This window comes from Lynx canadensis, chromosome A1, assembly GCF_007474595.2.
Source record: "Lynx canadensis isolate LIC74 chromosome A1, mLynCan4.pri.v2, whole genome shotgun sequence".
NCBI classification, from domain to species: domain Eukaryota; kingdom Metazoa; phylum Chordata; class Mammalia; order Carnivora; family Felidae; genus Lynx; species Lynx canadensis.
The window spans coordinates 138,643,751-138,659,974 of NC_044303.2; the positions used below are offsets into that span (position 1 = coordinate 138,643,751).

Sequence of the window (16,224 nt, forward strand, 5' to 3'; positions counted from 1 at the left end):
CATACATATGTATATATATATATATATACACATATATATACATAATATATATATTAAACATTTATTTATTTTTGAGAGGCAGAGACAGTGTGAGCAGGGAAGGGGCAGAGAAAAAGAGGTTGACACAATCTGAAGCAGGCTCCAGACTCCCAGCTGTCAGCACAGAGTCCAACGTGGGGCTCAAACTGACGAACTGTGAGATCATGACCTGGGTTGAAGTCAGCTGCTTACCCAACTCAGCTACCCAGGCACCCCGGGAAACTATTATCTTCTTTACAGCTTTTCAGAGTAACAGTGTGTATACAATCTGATTCGACAATAGTTGTATTCAAATCCAGGAAACAGTTATGAGCAAAAGCTTGACGCTAGCCCCATACAATGTTGCCATATAAATCACTTCTTTAATCCTTACAACGCACCTGTTAACATATGGTAAGGTTATATAGCTTCAATATTAAAAGAGAATGGTATCATACTCCTGGGAAGTTGGAACCCTTTAGAATGCCCCACCTATTCTCTGGCAGAGATGGGTGAGTTAGATCTCACAGAGGCATGTGGTTTGAATGATCCTCAGATTTTAATATTTATAAAAATTAATGCATAGTTTTAGATCTGAAGATTACTCTGCATACTAATTTATGGACAATTTTAGGCATTTTCAAGGGTAATTTTGACAGCATATAATTTTTGCCTTATCCACAGACTTCAAAACCTAATGTCGAGAAAAGGTGCATCGTACATATGCTTATTGAGCCCCCTTTCGTTGTTGTTAGTATGCGTATTACTTATAGATGTTTTCTGTGATACATACTTTTCTGTCTAGTATATCTCAATTTCACCCCGAGTCAAGTATTTTGGGTTGTTTTCCTTTTGTGTTAAAATCATTGTTACATCAAATCATTGTTACATCATAAATGGCAGAGATTGGGATGATACTCAGAATGACAGAGGAACCAATAAATGAGAATGGAAATTAGTTGTAAATAGCTGGTATAGTTTTTTTTGGCATAAAGCAGCTGAGTGTCAACCCTAGTTACAGAAATCTAGGATGAAACAGAGTTTAAGACAAACAGGGAGTTCTGGGGACATTCTTTGAAGACACAGGGAAATTGGGTTCGGCATGCTCTAGCGACATTCTGATTCTGATGGTTGTGGTATTTTCTCAGCATTTAAATGAAATACTACTTGAGTTCTTATCTTTTGGCTCTGAGCCTTAGTGAATACTGCAATATTTCCTTTTACTTCAAGTAGCTAAAACTGTACATGACTCAGTATTACATGGGGGACACTTGTGTTCTTGCATTAAGCATGCAAAACTTCCGAAACCAAAGATGAGGTTAGGATATAATTTTGTTTGGGGAGATCTTGAGATAAGTATTGCTTTAGTAATGTAAGGTGTGAATTTCAAGAGAACTCAAATAGCCTAATCAATAAACTGAAATGGGGCAGAGGATTGCTGGATTTGTGCAACGAAAACAGAACTAAAACTACAAGTATGAATACAAATCACAAAGTTCACTCTGTCAGTGGGGCATAGTTATATGGTTTCTTTCACTTTTCCTACATCGATTTGAATAGCAAGGATAATATAAGAAGTCCAAATTCTGCATATTTGAAATAATTGCTATCAGTATCTGAGAAGAATCCTGTTTAATTTCTTTCATCTGCCCCAGCCTGGCACAGAAATCTAACTAGATTGTGATGAGAATCTTATTTGTGATGCTTTTTCCAGTGAATTCTCAAAGTTATCAACCTATCTGATGAGGAGATATACATGGTAGAAACTATTTTGCAAATTACTCTGTCATATAAACTACTTTGAAAAAAATCCATTTTATTTGGACATCATTTCAAACCATAATTTGGTACAAAGAATACATGTATACTCTTTATCAAAATTCCCCAAATGTTAATATTTTACCACATTTTAGGGTATATATACTCTGAGCGTGTGTTTGTAGATGCAAATGATGAAAATAAGTACATAAATATTAACCATTTAAGGCAAGTTGAAAATATGGTGCCCTTTTACCCCTCAGTCTTTCATAGTCTATTTCCTAAAAAACATGGTTATCCTCTTACCAAGCACCTATAGTTACTGAAATCAGGAAATCACCATTGACATAGCATTAACTGTCTACAGACCTCACTCACTTTTACAGATTGACTCAATAAATTCTTTGTAGCAAAAAAATATTCAGTTAAATGTCTCGCATTTAGTTGTCCTTTCTCTTTAAATCTCCTATAGTTTGCAACCTGTCCTTAGTCTTTGTCTTTCATGAAGTTGATAATTTTGAAGACTACAGACCAGGAATGTCCTTCAGTTTTGGTTTCTCTGATAATTCCTCACAACTGGGTTCAGGCTACATGTGGTTGGCAGGAATATTAAAGAAAGGATGTTGTGTTCTTCTCAGTGCATTGTATCAGGAGGCACATGACGCTAATTTATCCCATTACTGGTGATGTTATCTTTGATTTGCCAAGTTTGTTTTCAGTAAAATTACTCTCTCCTTTTAAAATATTAAGCGTCTTGCAGGCAGAGAGTTTGAGTCTGTACATCTCCTGTTACTTAACAAACTCTGAACTGCTGGTTTGAGCATTCCTTGATGATTGTTTTTGCCATAGTGAATTATTATGATGATGAAGATTTAGGACTCCACCTTTCCTCCTTTTACTTCATTCCCCCTGTACTACCCTGTCACCAGTTTCACCCTCTTTCTTATTACTGTTTTGTCACCTGGAAGTAACTCCTTTGATTACTGCCACCTCAGATCACTGATGCTTTTAAGCCCCTTCCTTAGAACAAGGGCTTTGATCAACCAGGATTTTTTTTTTTTTTTTTCATATGTGTAGGTTGCCCTTTCTTTTTCCAGTGATGGTTTTAGGTCAGTCTTAGGCCCTCCACTATCTCCCTGTTTACTGTGCCATGCAGAATTTTCCAGACAGCTCTCATTTTCTGCACAGGCTTATTGCAGGAGTCTAGCAGGTTGTTTGCTGAAATTTGGCATTAGCATTATTTTTTACTGATAATTTGAAGTTTGGGGCATTTTATGTCTTTTAGTTAAGTCCCTGCATCCTATGTAGTTTTATTCTTATTTTAGTTTGTAATTTGTTTTGTTTTTTTGAGACTAGGATTTATGTGACCACTACTACCTTGGTTATCCAGATTCCAGGGACCTAAATCCTAAATTTTCTAAGGTTTAAGACATTTTGGTGAAAATAAAATAGACACAGTATATAACCATTATGTCATTGCCTACTCTTTAATTTTTGCTCAAGTATTTAAAATACATCCCTTTTTTTGAGTCAGTGGCTCATAAAATGTTAAAAGCATAGTCCATTTTGGGTTTTGTAGTAAAGAACAACTTTATAAAGCACTCAGGTGGTCTTCTTCCTTTTGTGAATTATGGGATAGCGCCCAAGTGAACAAAAACACCATGAAAGAATTTCTCCTTACATAAAACGAGAACAAACAAAACAAGGTAAATAAGGTGGAAGGTTGTTAAATTGGGGAAACTTTATTCTGTGTTCCGCCAGTCTTTTCTACTTTTGCTCCGCAAATATTTTTCTTTCAACTACTAGGTTGGCGATTTGGATATTAACTACATTAACATAGAAGGTATCACTACAAACACCTGCCCTGAATCGATGGGTTCTACTCTGGGACCTCAGAGCTGCAAGCATATCCTTGCTGCGGAAACCAGCCATGGAAAATACCCGCTAAGTGAGAAGAAGGAAGTGGCCTCAAGTACTGAAGCTCAGCAGTCCTTCGCATCACCATCTGGTTCATATGCTTCCGATTTTAATCTTTCTTTTAGTCTTCATGGATTTGAAAAGGAACAAAGTCACCTAAAGAAAAGAAGGTAAGGGGAAAAAAAGGTAAGATACTATATTCTAAAGGAAAAGTGTAGAATATCAAAAAAACTTTGGGGCGCCTGGGTGGCGCAGTCGGTTAAGCGTCCAACTTCAGCCAGGTCACGATCTCGCGTTCCGTGAGTTCGAGCCTCGCGTCAGGCTCTGGGCTGATGGCTCAGAGCCTGGAGCCTGTTTCCGATTCTGTGTCTCCCTCTCTCTCTGCCCCTCGCCCGTTCATGCTCTGTCTCTCTCTGTCCCAAAAATAAATAAACGTTGAAAAAAAAAAATTAAAAAAAAAAAAACTTTGTAGCTGAACTTGTGAAATTATATTTTATTAGATTTTATTGTCCCATCCACTTTGATCTCTACTTCAAACTATTACCCCCTTTTACATTCCTATGTTCCTTGCGTTAAAAGTAAGACGCTTATGAAAATGGACAAAAAAATAATAGAGGAAAAGCACAATGAAATAGCATTCTACATTACTTGATAGGCAAAAATTTTTAAAGTGTAACAATACCAAATTTTGTTGAAAATGTATACAGTGGAAATCCCAAATACAGTTGATAGGAGTGAAAATTGCATTATAACTTTGGAAAATAATTTGGCATTATCTAGTAAAGACATTCTATCTCTTGCAGAAAATGTAGGAATGAGGAGAAAGGACTTGCGATCCCCCAGAAAGCCCCATTTTGGCTCTGGGATGGCTGTGGGACCCTTCTTTCAGTGGATGCCAGGTTAGGAGTGTGTAACAGGATTGATGATGAGCTCAAAGTGAAATGCACCTCACTCATTAAAAAGTCAATAACAAGCTGAGAGGCTGGCAACTTCTCATGAAGGAGAAATTTGAGGGCACACAATAAAAACTAGGGTTAACACAGGGACCTGAATCCAAAATTTTCTAAGGTTTAAGACATTTTGGTGAAAATTAAATAGACCCAACACATAACCATTATGTTACTGAAACTTAACTGTTTTGAGAAGCTACAAGGGGAAAGTAAGCAATGCAACATTTATTTTAAAATGCCCAACAGCAACAACAAAAAAAAGATGAATGAAGTTTCATTCTAAAACTTGCCTTTTTTGTTTTACCACCATCCACAGTAAGAAATACTTTTCACACCATGACCCCGCGCCACAAACATACACAAAAACAGTAAAGAAATGTCCTATGAAATAACATGTGGAATGTATTCTGTTATTTTCTATTATATACTATTTTAAAAGAAAATTTGGGTCACAACCTACAATATATTTCATACTTCACTAATGGGATTTTTAAAAATAGCATTATAAAACATTGACCGAGAGGTGATCCCGAAGAATATTGTTCATGAGGGGCGCCTGGGTAGCTCAGTCGGTTAAGGGTCTGACTTTTGCTCAGGTAATGATCTCGCGGTTCATGAGTTCGAGCCCCCATCGGGCTCTGTGCTGACAACTCAGAGCCTGGAGCCTGCTTCAGATTCTGGGCCACCCTTTCTCTCTGCCCCTTCCCTATTCACGCTCTGTCTCTCTCTCACACAAAAATAAACACTAAAAAATTTTTTATAAAAAAAAAGAATATTGTTCATGATACCAAATAGCTTAACAGCTTAATGAAGAAAAATAGTAGCCCAATTGAAATTAGTAGAAAAAGGAATGTTTTAATGTATAGCATGCAAAATAAGATAATAATCACTGATAGTTGTAGCGTATACTCACAGCAATGGAGAAATGTTGTATGTAACTGGAAAGGCTTATGTTAAATTAGGATAGGATTGCAGGCAGCCAACCATTTGAACTTAATGTTTATTAATACAGAGATCACAAGTTAAAAGCAAATAGAGGGGGACAAGACATCAGCACACCTTTAACCCCTTTATCCCCTAAGGTCTCTGTCTACTCTCTGACTACCATTGAATTAAGGAAACTACATAGCACCTTAATATATCTATAATTACATTGTAGTAACATTCAGAGCACAAGTATTTGCCAGAAAGTGTTTCTTCACACCAAGCCTCAGTTTTTTTTTTTTTTTTTTTTTTTTTTTTTTTTTTTTTTTTTTTTTATGAGAAATCATTTTATGGACTTCAGCATTTGCACTGAATTACAGTGTGAAGTCCACCCCCGGTGTGTTCTGTGCTCAATGCCAAGGTGAAATCCCTCCATGGGTTCTGAAAGGAGAAAACCCCACTTTGGAACAGCTCACTGATGCCAGTTGTGCCTTTCATTTCTATGTAAGTGTCACAATTGATCACGTTGGTATTCAGTGGCCATTAAGTAGCCTATGGATTTTTAAGAAAAAGAACCAACATGGACTAATTCAAAGTTTCATATTCTGCTTCATATTTTATAAGCGAGATGGTTTTATTGTGTTGTCATTAACATTTTAACTCCAGTACTGCAACAATGAAAGAAAAACACATTTGAAAATGCATTGAGCATTAACATGCCTATAGAAGCACTTGGCTTCAAAGTTTGAGCGGTTTAAAATGTAAATATTATGGAATGAGCCAGGAATATGGAAGGTCACATTCTTTCCTTTTAATTTTATGGTTATTAAAGTGAAAATAGGAAAGAAAAGCAGTAGGTTAGCAGAATTATTACCTGCTTCTGAGGGGGAATTCTCACCTAAAATCTCTAAAAATGATGATCTAACGTGACACATTTGGGACCCCACTTGATTCAGGTTGACTCCTGTCTTTTTTTTTTTCTTTGTCAAAGTTTTATTTTAACTCTAGTTAGTTAATATACAGTGCAATATTGTTTCAGGAGAACTGAGTGATTCACCACTTGCATATAACAGCCAGTGCTCATCATGACAAGTGCCCCTGTTAATGCCCATCACCCATCTAGCCCACCCCCATCCACCTCCCTCTTATTGTTAAGACTCTCTCATATTGACTCTTTTCTTGACAATAGTCAGTTCTGAGGCGTGAACTGCAGTCTGTCCCTGATTGTCCCCGAGCTTTCCAGCCCCATGCTGCCTATTCCCCACAGGCCTCCCAAAGAGCCCAGTGGTTTTGTTTCATCCACAGTTTTAGTATTTGAAGGATACGTAAGGCTGGTAATAATTAGATTTATGAAATAAGTAAGGCAGAACCAACTTACAGCAGGTTTTGTTAAAGTACTTGAAATGGCTTTTGTTAGGTAGCAATGTTCACTTGGGGAAACATAAAATTTTGTTTGAGAAGAAGAGATTTCGGGGGGAGAAAAAAATTCTAAGTTTTGTTAGAAACAAAATGAGTCTGCATTGCATCTTCAGCCAAGGAGAATTTGAATTGAGAGAAACAGAAACCAGTGACAGTGTCGGTCAGTCTGTAGGCTTATGTGATGTTTACTTACCTTGTGCTTTAGTTCCAGCCTCGATGCCCTGGATGCCGACAGTGAAGGGGAGGGGCATTCTGAACATTCACACGTTTGCTACACTCCAGTGTCTCAGAGTTCCTCAAGAACCGGGATCCCTAGTGGGGATGAATTGGACTCTTTTGAGACCACCCCTGAACCAGATTTTAGTATCTCCAGGACCGAGTCCCTTTCTTTATCAAGTAACCTGCAGTTGAAGGTATTCTTAATGCTATTAATTTGGTTTATTGTTAGCACGGAAGCCATGTTCTCTAAAGCAGTCCATCTCAATGTGAAGGACAGGTTATGTTTCATTCGCCTGTGTGAATAATTTTTTTTTGTTTGTTTGTTTCTTTTTGGAGACTCATGAGCTGTGTGATTGAGTCTGTCTTGTTAATCTCTCCCACTCCATTTCATTCGTATAGTGCTTCAAATGACTGATTTATATTAAATTAATTTGCCATCAGTACATATAATCTTCCACATCCTTGGAAAACTTTACTGCCTCATACAATGATTTATGCCACCGTCCCTTAAGCAAAGGGAGAAAAACTGGCAAGAAGAAGTGAATTTAAGTGATCAGTCTGGTTTTGGCTCACGTACATTTTTACTTGGCTCCGGTGTTGAGGTAAATATTACTAAGGCAAAGGTGGTATTTGTTGAGCCTTCCCGGCTGCACCAAGTAATGTGGGACACTGTAAACTCTGTCACTTTTCCTGTAGGAGAGGACTTTTCTCTCTCATAGACATTTTCACATTGGAGTTTTCCTGTGGTTGTTTCGTTTTGTTTTTTTTTTTTTAATTTTTTTTTAACGTTTATTTATTTTTGAGACAGAGAGAGACAGAGCATGAATGGGGGAGGGTCAGAGAGAGGGAGACACAGAATCCGAAACAGGCTCCAGGCTCCGGGCTCCGAGCTGTCAGCCCAGAGCCCGACGCGGGGCTCGAACTCACGGACCATGAGATCATGACCTGAGCCGAAGTCGGCCGCTCAACCGACTGAGCCACCCAGGCGCCCCTCGTTTTGGTTTTTAAAGAATGAACTCTTTTAACCTTGCAGACAAAGCCTTTTTGTGTTTCCACTTAAGTTTTCTTCCTTTTGGATTTCTTTTGTCTATTTGTTTTCTTTTTCAGTTGAGTTTACTACTGTAAAATAATGTGCCCTGTGCCCCAACTTCTCTTCCTGTGAACATCTGATAGTTATGATAATGCTCTGTTTTTGTAGTGTGCTTTGCAGTATATGAAGCATGTGTTACATTTGTACAAAATACATCATTTTCTCTTAGTTAGGACATAAATATTACCTTTTAGTTTTTGAGTAAATGAGGTTCTGGAGATATTAGATGTCTTGTCCAGGTTGCCCACGCTTGGTGATAGATCCATTGTTCGGTCCAGGTCTTCTGACTATGGTTCCTGAACCCTTTCCCTCAGCTCTTAGGCCTGTAGAGCAGTCATAATCTTTTGAACCTGAATGTCATGTGATATTTCTGGATGGTGAGAAATGGGTATGGTCGTTCATGTAGATACTTCTTCTGCACTTTGAATGGAATGATGAAAAACTTCTCATTACTTGGAGGGAAAAGTAATTCTGTCTTTCTGAATCAGTTCCAGGTTGTTCGCTTTTCAGGAAGACTCTGCCTTATAAAACGTATCTTACCTTGCTTCTGTAATTACCCTATGTAACTTTTTGCCAAAGAGTTCTGGCTAATTTTCAAAGTTCCATTGTTAGGGGAAATAATTACTATGTATGACTTAAATGCAGAGGGTGGCATTTGGCTAGGGCCCTTTGTGGCCAGTCACCATTAGGGGTATAGGACAGCTCTGGCTGGCCTTTCTGATATCTAGAACCAGCGAGCCCTCCCTAATAAGAAATTCAGCAGCCAAGTCTCAAGGCCCTTTGAAACAGAGGCAGGCTTCTGTTTTCAACTTGCCTCCAGGCCCATTAACTAAACCAGTGAACTTAGGGAAACCATATGTTTTCATCTAGGGAGAATGGAAGCTCCCAGCGCTTGTGAAGGACAGTTGCTGATGGCTTAATTTTAGTAACAAATTTTGTATTACTTTCTTTTAACTCTAAGTGATAGCTTAAAAATGGATAAGTGGGATCAATCCTAAGGATCCTAGGTCCCAGTTGGGTGAGAGTTGGGTACCATAAATGGCTTTAATGGTATTCTATTGCATATTGATTTAACTTTTCTGGAACACATAAGGTAACCATGTTTTAATTATCTTGCCACCTTGCATTGTGACATATGTTGCAAATATAGAAATAGTGTGTAATTGGGAAGGAAGTAACAAAAATAGTAGGTCACTTAAAAAATAAAATTAGGGGCGCCTGGGTGGCGCAGTCGGTTAAGCGTCCGACTTCAGCCAGGTCACGATCTCGCGGTCCGCGAGTTCGAGCCCCGCGTCGGGCTCTGGGCTGATGGCTCAGAGCCTGGAGCCTGTTTCCGATTCTGTGTCTCCCTCTCTCTCTGCCCCTCCCCCGTTCATGCTCTGTCTCTCTCTGTCCCAAAAATAAATAAACGTTGAAAAAAAAAAATTAAAAAAAAAAATAAAATTAAAGATCTGTAAATCAGTGGTACTCAAATAGCATTTCAGGAAGTGCTAGATGGAAGGCCTTTTGAAAGATGGGCACAGACTAAAAGGATTTGTAAATTGACCTGATGCATTCTTCCCGAGAGGCTACAGCTAACATTATAAGTTTAAATAGCTGTTGGGAAATTAAAAAACTCATGTAAGTGGCTATTTCTCTACCTTCTAATAATTATGAAATAAAAAGCTATAAGTTAATATGGAATTTTGCTTAGATACTACAGTACAAAATAACAAAAAACCTGACAACTCGGTTGAAAAAAAATGACCCACTGTTGAATATGCAGGGAAAAAAATCATTTGACTTGATTTTTCACTTTTAACCAACCTGATTAGAATGTCATATTTGTATTTAAAGTGTATATGGGCAGGGAGACGCTCGAGTTTACTAAAGCATTCAAAAGACAGTACAATTTTAAAAGTTGTGATAGGCAAACAAGAACAAATGATGAGATCACATCAGAAATATTCACACTGAGTCTTTTCACAGAGACGCTGACTTACTAACATTTGTGGTGAACACATACTCTCAAGTCCTGTGTAGAATTTTTTTTTTTTTAAACTTTGTTATGATCTCTTCTAGGAATCGTTACTTTCTGGAGTCCGCTCACGTTCTTATTCCTGCTCATCGCCCAAAATTTCTTTAGGAAAAACTCGGTTGGTGCGTGATTTTACGTTGTGCGGTTCTAGTGAAGGTAAGCATTATTTACCCTTTGGCTTTGAGAGCATTCTCTTCCAGAGCAGGTTTTCAGTCAGGAAAGGTATATAAAATATATAAAAGCACACAGGAATTTTCAATTCCATTTTCATAATTGATTTTTCAAAGCTTAGCACAATCTTTTTCTCACTGTGTTTTAGTCCAGTTACAGATTTGATGATGAAATTAAAAAATATGCACAGACCACTCTGTGGCTCTGTTCTTTGAATGAAATGTTTTCCTCCAGGATGGTAGTGTAAGCTAGAGTTTATTCTAGGTTCATTATTACGAGAGCTTCAGAGGATGTGAAGCAAATTATAAAAAATTACTTTGCCTTAGTTTAAATTGCTGAAATAATTTACTTAAAGGCAAGGTTTGGCAAGATAGATTTTTTTCCCCCTTCTTTTTATTTAGCAGGGGACTTGAGACCGTTGAAATAAAAGAAAATAGTTGGAACCTGAGTAAAGGTATCTCAACACTCTTTGTGGCGGTGTAAACAGTCAGAAATAAAACTTCTAGAAAAGGGTGCAATAAAACCCTTCAGAAAAGGGTGCAAATCATAAGCATACAGTTTGACAAATTTTTAAAACTGAATTCAAATTACATATATGATGATGATGGGCAATTCAGAGCTGTGCTTGTAGCCCCTTGCAGCCACTACCCCCATTTTCTGCTGTATTTTGAAACAAAGGTATTTCTATATATAATATATTATGTAGTAATTATATTTAAAGGCATATCTGGAAGTATGTTGATGTAATACCGAGCCTTAAAATAAAATGTTTGTCATTGCATTAATGCTTTTTTGTCTACCATCCTTAAGAGTCTTAAAATATTCAGAAAGCGAGAGGTGCCTGAGTGTTCTTAGTTTCCCATTGTAGAATATTTATAAGTTTCCTTCTCTTGATTTTTACTTTTTAAATTTTTTTTTAATGTTTATTCATTTTTGAGAGAGAGAGCATGAGTGTGAGTGGAGGAGGGGCAGAGAGGGAAACACTAAATCCGAAGCAGGCTCCAGGCTCTGAGCTGTCAGCACAGAGCCCAATGCGGAACTCGAACCCACAGACCAAAGATCATGACCTGAGCCGAAGTCAGACGCTTAACTGACTGAGCCACCCATGTGCCCCGTTTTTACCTATTCTTTATTACGTTGTTGTTGTTGGTATTTGCATGTCACGTAAAACAGTCTTAAACACATGATCTTTGTGGTTGGAACTGCCATCCTAAAACAATGACTTACATATGGGAGATGTTCCATAATTATTTGTTGAATGAATATCCTGAGCAAGATACACAGAGCACAAAACAACTGCTACGTATTTTTGTTTTTGTTTTTCCTCATTCTCTCTGGGAATCTTTACTGGAAGAGGAGAAAGCAAGACTGATGATAAATGTCAGTTTGAATTTATGGAATGAGAAGATGGAGAAAAGGATTAAGAAAGAAAGGAAAAAGATGGATTGAATTTGCCCTGGGTGTGTGTGCGTGTGCATGTGCGTGTACACACGCATGCACACGCACACACACACATCATGAGTCTTTCTGAGATCTCCAGTTCTGCTTAACCTTAGTTTTGGTTGGGATTCCTTTTAATGGCAGCCTGACGTCTTTTCACTGCTTGTCCTAGATGGCAAAATAACTTCACACTGTAACTATTTAGACAATGCTTCTAAATCTTTGCAGTGTGCAAAATGGCAGCCTTGACATTATATATGTGGTATGACTGGTTTTTAAAGTCACTTCAGAAGTTGGAAGTTGTTGACCAGATGACCGAGAGGAATTTGATCGTTTATAAGGGAAAAGAGCCCTGATTTATGAATTCATTAATGAATATGGAAGGGTATCTTTGCCTTACATACAATCCTTAAATCTTGGCAGTTGAGTTGGAAGGAATAAAAAACTGACCTGAATTTTTTTGACTTTTCTGTTAATAAAATCTTACTTTAGACAGCATATTTAAAAATAGGGCCCTTTCAGTGAAGTTTGGTCTCCAGAAGGTAAGAATCACAAATAGGCAATGTAGATTGAAGGTAAACAGCACATACAAAAATTCCAATGGGTAAACCATAGGATATGAGGAATAAATGAACTCTTAAGGACGAAGGAATAGTTTTAACTTTGTGTGTGAATGTGATCAAAGCATAAGAGTGAAAGCTTAACTAGTTCAAAGATGGAATGTTTCATTGTTTAGTTTGCTTAGATTAATCAGAGGTAAATCGACATTTACATTACCTTAAGGTCTCTCTTGGTGAGTTGGAAAGTGCCAAAACCTTTTTCTATTTGAACAGAATCCAAGTCCTCTTTCCCCCCAGTGGGAAGCCCCTTTATATTAGCTACATTGCAGATATACAAAGATCGGATTCAGTCCTTTTCATTCCTATTTGCGATGTTTTCTCATCCTTGTCGTGTCTAAGAGGTTACTTACTATTGTTTCTCATGTTTTTTTTTTTTTTTTTTTTTTTTGGCCAACGGTATGATGGGGTGGCAACATTATTTAATGCTTGTATACACAAAATCCTGTCCTGTAATTCCCTTTGGTACATTGTGTGTTTAGATAGACAGGAATATTGTCAGTAATTAAAACCTCACCAGGAAGGACACAAGTGTTCTAGTTTTAAGAATTTGAGGAGTGAAGTGAATGTACTTGTGAAAATCATTGTGCGCTGTTATTTGTCCAGTCGCCTGAGTCTGGTTCCATTAGTTTCCTAATTATCTTGGACATGTGGCTAAATCTCTTGGTACCTTAGCATGTTTACAAGAAGTATAACGATTTCTTTCTCATGACTTGATTTGAGGAATACTTAGTAGTAGTGGTAAAATCCTTCAAATTCTTCAAAGCAGATTTTTTGTTACCTGCAAGATAGCATTAGATTTAACATTGATACTTACACATTTCAGGGATATGTGTTGATTGGTTTTGTCCCTTATTTATCTGACCCATTTCCCTTTGCAAACTGGATTTGCTTTTTCGCTCTTGTGGATTGTAGAGGTAAAGATTTGTCCTTGCTCTGTAAATGATGTGTTCCATAGGGGCCACCCCCTCCTTCAGTCTCCGTCACTGTCGAAGTCAGTGTCTGTGTTCCATCCTTGTAATGGGTACTCCAGTTCCGGAAAGAAGATGGTGCTTACCTGCTCGCATGAGCCTACTCCTTCTGTCTCCCATGTACCCTGCCCCCAGGTCCAGCGGGGAAAGTGATTCTCCCTTTGCTACCACAGAGCACATCTCTGAACTGGTTGCTGCTAGGATTTTATGAAGACGTTGCAGCTCTGTTAAAACGAACTCTCCCTTATGCTGATCTTTGAGACTTTTCTTTTGAGCTTCACTAAAGAGGCAGCTAAGATGTGTACTGATTCTGTATGTTGGGGGAATTAGTGTTACAAATAAGTGATGAAGCTCTCATGAGAAATATCCAAAGAGACAAATAATTACTGCAGTGCTGACACTGTTTGCTGCTGCTTGCTGATGCTAACTTAGTTCATAAAGTCATTAAATGTTGCCCTGTGTTGGCCTCCTCCCTGTCCTCTCCAAACTAGGGGCAGTGAGGATATCCAGAGCAATGCTGTACTTAGGTAAAATAACTTGTTTTCTCATTATTTTCTAACTGACGGTGTGAATAATGATGCAGTATGGTTGAGTGTGTGCATTTCAGACTAACGCATGACTACTGGTTTGTCTGCCTCAGTTTTCATTTTATTGTTCTGTGTCTTGTAGAGCAAAGAGCTTACAGCTTACCGGAGCCACCAAGAGACAAAAGGTATTTTAACTGTTCCAAATTTCCTGAGGGCCTCCTTGCCATCTTTGGAAATGTTTGCGTATGACTTTTGAGATCCCTTCGATAGTTTGTGAGAGTTTCTGTGTAATAAGCCTACGTGAATCCTTTGCTCCCTCTGAAATCTGTATTGGTACAGGTTGGCCAGCGTGTTCCTTCGAGTGGCCAGATATGCAGGCCTCAGCCCTGGGGACAGAGTGTTCTTTCTTCAGTTATTTCTAAGGACAAACACCTCCAATGTACTGGACCAAGAGGCGCAGCAGTGTGAGGGTGACCTGCCTCAGAGGGGCATTAGGTTCTTCCTAGGTCTGTCTGCCCTGACGAGCAGACTTGCTGTAGGAGCAGGCCCCTGGTTGGTCACATGTACAAAGTGCATAACCACCTCTGCTGTATGTCTTTATGGCTATTGCCGAGAGAGGTTGGTTCTCTCTGGAACAGGAAGAACAAGTGATACAGAAAGTCCTATAAGCGTTAACAGTTTTCCGATGGATGGGCAGATCTGAAAGCTGCAAACCTAAGCTTCCTTTTTCCCTAAGCTGCTGCTTTTGGTGGAGTCAGGCTTGGGAAACTGACCAGCGGGCAGGCGGGATTGTCGAGTTCTGCTGGTCCTTCAGTAACTGCTCATAAGTCACACGGGTAAACAGCCCTGGGGTTATGTGCAACACCAGTGCCAGAAACGACATAAACGTTTGGCTGGAAGAAACAAGGTGAAAAAAGAGGAAGGTGGCTTTAACTTGAGTGACAATAATGCTAAAACTGGAACCTTTTAATATATACATCGAGATGTACTGTTTTGTTTTATTTTAATTTTTTTAAAATGTTTATTTGGAGAGAGACAGAGACAGGCAGTCTTCCTCCTGTCATCTATTTAACAATTGGAGAAGTAATAGACTGATGGTAAAGATTTTTTTTTTTTTAATTCAAAAATACTAGGAGAGGGGTTTAAGACTGAAAAAGCTAACGTCTTAACTGGTTAAATATTAGTCTGTAAAATACTTGAACTTGGATGGGATGTGTGGAGAGGGTCCCTTTCTCATTTCTCATTTTGTCACTCCTGTGTTTTTCTTCTTCAGTGTGTGTCTGCATCCTGAAGCGTCTTTCTCAGTCTATCCCCTGATGTATCCAGTAGAGTAGATCTTTGATCTCAGTCTGTGCCCAACACCTTTTGGATGCTGATGCTTTGCTTTGGTCATGTTGTACTTATTGGAGCGGATTGCCTCCTTTGGAGTTCTCTTATTTATGTTAATCGCTTAGTTTCTGGAAAAGAATGCAGCCGGCTGAAAGGGGGCTCACTCCAGAATGTGTAGGCTCTTTTCTGCAGGAGCAGACACTTTGTATGTACCAACTTTTTTTTTTTTTTAATGCACAAAATAAAGTAGTATTTAATTCTCCCAAAATTTTAGTGTATACAGTAGCTGACAAATACAGTTTAATGCTCTGAATATAAGTATATAATTCGTTTTTTAAGTTTTTATTTAAACTCCAGTTAGTAAACATGCAGTGTGATATTAAATTCAGGTTGTACCAACTTCTTAATGATTATATGGCATGACAGTTATTTTATTGACACCATCTATCTTAAGTGTGTTACACTTATTACTTTATGTATTAAAAAAAAAAATCTGGGGGGCGCCTGGGTGGCGCAGTCGGTTGGGCGTCCGACTTCAGCCAGGTCACGATCTCGCGGTCCGTGAGTTCGAGCCCCGCGTCGGGCTCTGGGCTGATGGCTCAGAGCCTGGAGCCTGTTTCCGATTCTGTGTCTCCCTCTCTCTCTGCCCCTCCCCCGTTCATGCTCTGTCTCTCTCTGTCCCAAAAATAAATAAAAACGTTGGAAAAAAAAAAAATTAAAAAAAAAAAAATCTGGGACGCCTGGGTGGCGCAGTCGGTTAAGCGTCCGACTTCAGCCAGGTCACGATCTCGCGGTCCGTGAGTTCGAGCCCCGCGTCGGGCTCTGGGCTGACGGCTCAGAGCCTGGAGCCTGTTTCC

The 16,224-nt window shown here is 38.6% G+C and overlaps 1 protein-coding gene across 2 annotated transcripts in view; it reads left to right on the top strand.

The window, feature by feature from the left end:
* ARHGEF28 (Rho guanine nucleotide exchange factor 28) overlaps positions 1–16,224 on the top strand; it is a 284,777-nt gene that overhangs the window by 204,398 nt on the left and 64,155 nt on the right. For both annotated transcript variants that reach the window (XM_030322942.1, XM_030322972.1), the window contains 4 exons: positions 3,583–3,863; positions 7,192–7,399; positions 10,357–10,468; positions 14,181–14,223. In XM_030322942.1, coding sequence (XP_030178802.1) covers positions 3,583–3,863; positions 7,192–7,399; positions 10,357–10,468; positions 14,181–14,223 — 644 coding nt within the window. The remainder of the gene's footprint in view (positions 1–3,582; positions 3,864–7,191; positions 7,400–10,356; positions 10,469–14,180; positions 14,224–16,224) is intronic.